The sequence below is a fragment of the Carlito syrichta genome, unplaced genomic scaffold (assembly GCF_000164805.1).
Source record: "Carlito syrichta isolate Samal-C Ts95f unplaced genomic scaffold, Tarsius_syrichta-2.0.1 Scaffold304383, whole genome shotgun sequence".
Classification (NCBI taxonomy): Eukaryota; Metazoa; Chordata; class Mammalia; order Primates; family Tarsiidae; genus Carlito; species Carlito syrichta.
Genome location: NW_007248479.1, coordinates 20,961 through 24,859, shown reverse-complemented (window position 1 = coordinate 24,859; position 3,899 = coordinate 20,961). Strand labels below are relative to the sequence as shown.

The following is a 3,899-nucleotide window of genomic DNA, read 5'->3' as shown; positions in this document are numbered from 1 at the left end:
GCAATCCCCCTGCCTCAGGCTCTGGAGAAGTTGAAAATACAGGCGCATGTCACCACACCTGGCTAATTAAACACATTTTTTTTTTTTGTAGAAACAGGGTCTCACTATGTTGCCCAGGCTGGTCTTGAACTCCTGGCTTCAAGAGGATCCTCCTGTCTCCAAAGTGCTAGAATCACAGGAATGAGCCACTGTACCTGGTCCAGATTTGTTTCCCTTTCACTGAGGTCTGACTGCTAAGATCTATTACTGAGTTGGCTTATATCCTCAGGGAGGAGTGTCAAGCATTAGAAACAGAAAGGAGACCCCATTCGCCCTCCACCTCCTCTTCCCTGGGTTTTTTTTTTGTTGGAGTCTCACTCTGTCACCCAGACTGGAGTGCAGTGGCCACTCCCGGCCACCGCAGCCTCGACCTACTGGGCTCCGGCGATCCTTCCACCTCAGCCTTCCAAGTAGCCGGAATTACAGGCATGTGCTACCACGCCCAGCTGATTTTTTTTTTTATTTATTTATTGTAGAGATGAGGTCTCGCTGCCCAGGCGGGTCTCGAACCCGCGGGCTCAGGCAATCCACTCACCTCGGCCTCCCAAAGGCGCGGGATTACAGGCTGAGCCACTGGCCTGGCTCCTCCCTGGTTTTGTAGAAAGAATTTCCTTCCAAGGATTTTAGGTTTTAGGCCCAGCAGCTCTCCCCCAATGGACTCTATTTTTTTTTTTTTGAGTTGGAGTCTCACTCTGTCGCCCAGGCTGGAGTACAGTGGCACGCCCACGGCCACCGCGGCCTCCACCTGCTGGGATCAGGCGATCCTTCCGCCTCAAGTCTTCCAAGTAGCTGGGACTACGGGCGTGTGCCACCAGGCCCAGCTAATTTTTTGGTGTTGTTGTAGAGATGAAGTCTCACCGGGTTGCCCAGGTTGATCTCGAACTCCTGGGAATACAGGCGTGAGCCGCTGCGCCCGGTGGCCTCATCCTGTTGCAAGGATCATTCACACTTGAGTATGAATGAGCCCCTTTCCAGAAGGAGTCCCCACTGGAAGCGAGGCTGGGGGCGGGGGCGCTGCCCTGGGTTGACACTGGCACTGCCCTGCTGAGGGTGGAGGCCAGATGCTGAGAGGCTCCGATCCCTCCTGCCTGGTTTATCTCTCAGGTGAGAAGCCAAGGAGCCACGATCCGGGGACAGCTGAGCAGAAGTCCCTGGACTAACACTCTCTCCCCTCCTTGGTCCGGAAGTTTGGGCTCGGGGAGGCAAAACTGGAGACAGCTCATCCTTGGAGAGCATAAAGCCTTGGACAAGACGCCGCCAAGTTCCGTGCCCCACTCAGGCCTTTACCCTTGCTGTCCCCTCTTCCTGAGACACTCTTTGCTCGGATTTTCCCATAAATGGCTCCCCAAAAAGTCACCTTCGCAGAGGGGCCCCCCGGACCGAAGTTAGACACTCGGCGACGTTCCCCTCGACACTGTCATCGCCTGCTTTATTGTCCGAATAATATTTTCCACTCTACGAAACGGCGCCATCTGTCCTTCCCTCTAGAGTGCAAGCCCCCTGCCTCCGCTGGTTCCAGAACTCCCCCCCACCCCCGGAGCGGTCCCACCTAGCACAGCGCTTGTTTGCACCAGCGCCTCCTCGCGTTCCGTGCTCTCGCTCCCGGCCTCCCCCTGGCGGCGAAGAGGCGCCACTGCTCCACCGCCGGCACACACCGACACCTCCTGCGACCCGGGGCCGCTTTACTCAGGAGGGCGCGAGCAGAGAGCCGCCCGGCCAAGGGGCGTGGCCGGGAGGTGGGCGGGGCCTTGGGTCCCGGAGCCGGCTGTAGGCGGAGTCTAAGGGCGAGGCCCGCGGGGAAGGGTCTGACGAGGTTCAGGGCCCGGGAGGTGGGCGTGCTCCAGAAACGGGAGGCGTGGCCTTCCGCCGGCGTGTGGGCGGGGCCTCGGTGGGGCGGGCGGGATGGGCGGGGCCTACATGCCCGGCACCACGCCGTTGGTGTTCACGTCGATGAGGTTGCCCCGCAGATCCTGCTCCTCCTCGAAAGCCTTGAACAGTGCGTTAAAGTTGCCAGCTCCAAAACCCTGGACCAGGGGAGAGACGAGGTGAGCTGGGGACCCAGGAAGCCCACCGTGCTACCTGCCTGCCTCCTCGGGCCTGCGGGTGACAGACCGTACCTGGTGGTTGTGGCGCTGGATGATTTCTAGGAAGAGCGTGGGCCGGTCCTGCATGGGCTTGGTGAAGATTTGCAGGAGGTAGCCTTTCTCGTCGTAGTCCACCAGGATTCTCAGCTCCTAGGCGGGAGACAGGGGCCTCTGCTAGGGAAGGGTGGCCTGCTCCTGTGTGTGTGTGTGTGTGTGTGTGTGTGTGTGTGTGTGTGTGTGTGTGTGTTTCGGAGTCTCACTCTGTCGCCCAGGCTGGACTGGGCTCGGGCGATCCTTCGGTCTCAGACTTCCAAGTAGCTGGAACCACAGGCGCACGTCCCACGCCCAGCTAATTTTTTTGATTTATTGTAGAGACAAAGCCTCGCCAAACTGCCCAGGCTAGTCTTGAACCCCTGGACTCAGGCAATCCTCTTGTCTCCGCCTCCCAAAATGCTGGGATTACAGGCATGAGCCACTACACCGGGCTTGGCCTGCTCTTCTAGCCTGGCAAGTGGGAGCCTAAGAAAGTCCCAAAGCCAGGAAAACATCCCTTTTCTGGCAGTTCCAGCCACCTCCCAATATATCCCCAAATTGCCTTTTTACCACTCCTGCTGCCGTCCCTGTCTGAGCCACCCTCAAGATTGCTTCCTGCCTCCTTTCATTCCACGCTCCCTACAGACATCAGCAGGATCTTTTTTTTTTTTTTTTTTGAGTTGGAGTCTCACTCTGTCGCCCAGGCTGGAGTGCAGTTGCATGCTCACAGCCACCATAGCCTCCACCTGCTGGGCTCCGGCGATCCTTCCGCCTCAGCCTTCCAAGTAGCTGGAACTACAGGCGCATGCTACCATGCCCAGCTAATTTTTGATTTATTATAGAGACGAGGTCTCATCAAGGTACCTGGGCTGGTCTTGAATTCACAGGCTCAGGCAATCCACTTGCCTCGGCCTCCCAAAGTGCTGGGAATACAGGCTGAGCCACTGAGCCTGGCCAGGGGAATCTTTTAAACATCAGATCATGTCACTGCCCTCCTTAAAACCCTCCCGTGAAAATCAGAACCCCTATGTGTTGCTGGTGGGGAACGTAAAATGGTGCAACCACTCTGGAAAAAAATCTAGCAGTTTCTGCAAAGGGTAAACATAGGGTCACAATGGGACCCGGCAACTCCACTGTAGATATACATATGTACAGAAGAGAATTGGAAATATATGTCCGTACAAAATCCTGTACGCCAATGTTCACAGCAGCATTATTTATAATAGCCAAAAGGTGGACACAACCCAAATACCTATCAACTGATTAATGGATTAACAAAATGTGATATATCCATCCTATAGGATGTTATTTGGCCACGAAAAGGAGTGAAATGCTGACACGTGCTCCAACACCAATGAACCTTGAAAACATGATGCTAACAGACATACTATGAGATTCCATTTATATGAAAAGTCCAGAATAGGCAAAACCATAGAGACTGAAGGTAGATGACTGGTTCCCTAGGGGTGGGGTGGGAGGGGGAGGTCCCAGAGGGATTAGGAGGCTACTAGGTTCGAGGTTGTTTGTTTGTTGTTTTTGAGTTGGAGTCTCACTCCTTCACCCAGGCTGGAGCGCAGTGGCATGCACGCTCACGGCCACCCCAGCATCAACCTTCTGGGCTCCAGCAATCCTTCCACCTCAGCCTTCTGAGTAGCCCGGAACTACAGACATGCGCTACCACGGCCGGCTATTTTTTATTTTATTGTAGAGACGAGGTCTCACCAAGTTGCCTGGGCTGGTCTC

General features: G+C 55.5%; 1 protein-coding gene across 1 annotated transcript in view; it reads right to left on the bottom strand.

Annotated features, from left to right (window-relative positions):
• Nucleotides 1-1,869: 1,869 nt before the first annotated feature.
• The window catches only part of HPD (4-hydroxyphenylpyruvate dioxygenase), a 13,017-nt gene continuing 10,987 nt past the window's right edge, over nucleotides 1,870-3,899 (bottom strand). Inside the window, exons 13-14 of the mRNA XM_008059824.1 lie at nucleotides 2,157-2,273; nucleotides 1,870-2,063 (exon numbers count right to left, since the gene is read on the bottom strand). Coding sequence (XP_008058015.1) covers nucleotides 1,953-2,063; nucleotides 2,157-2,273 — 228 coding nt within the window. The 3' untranslated portion in view covers nucleotides 1,870-1,952. The remainder of the gene's footprint in view (nucleotides 2,064-2,156; nucleotides 2,274-3,899) is intronic.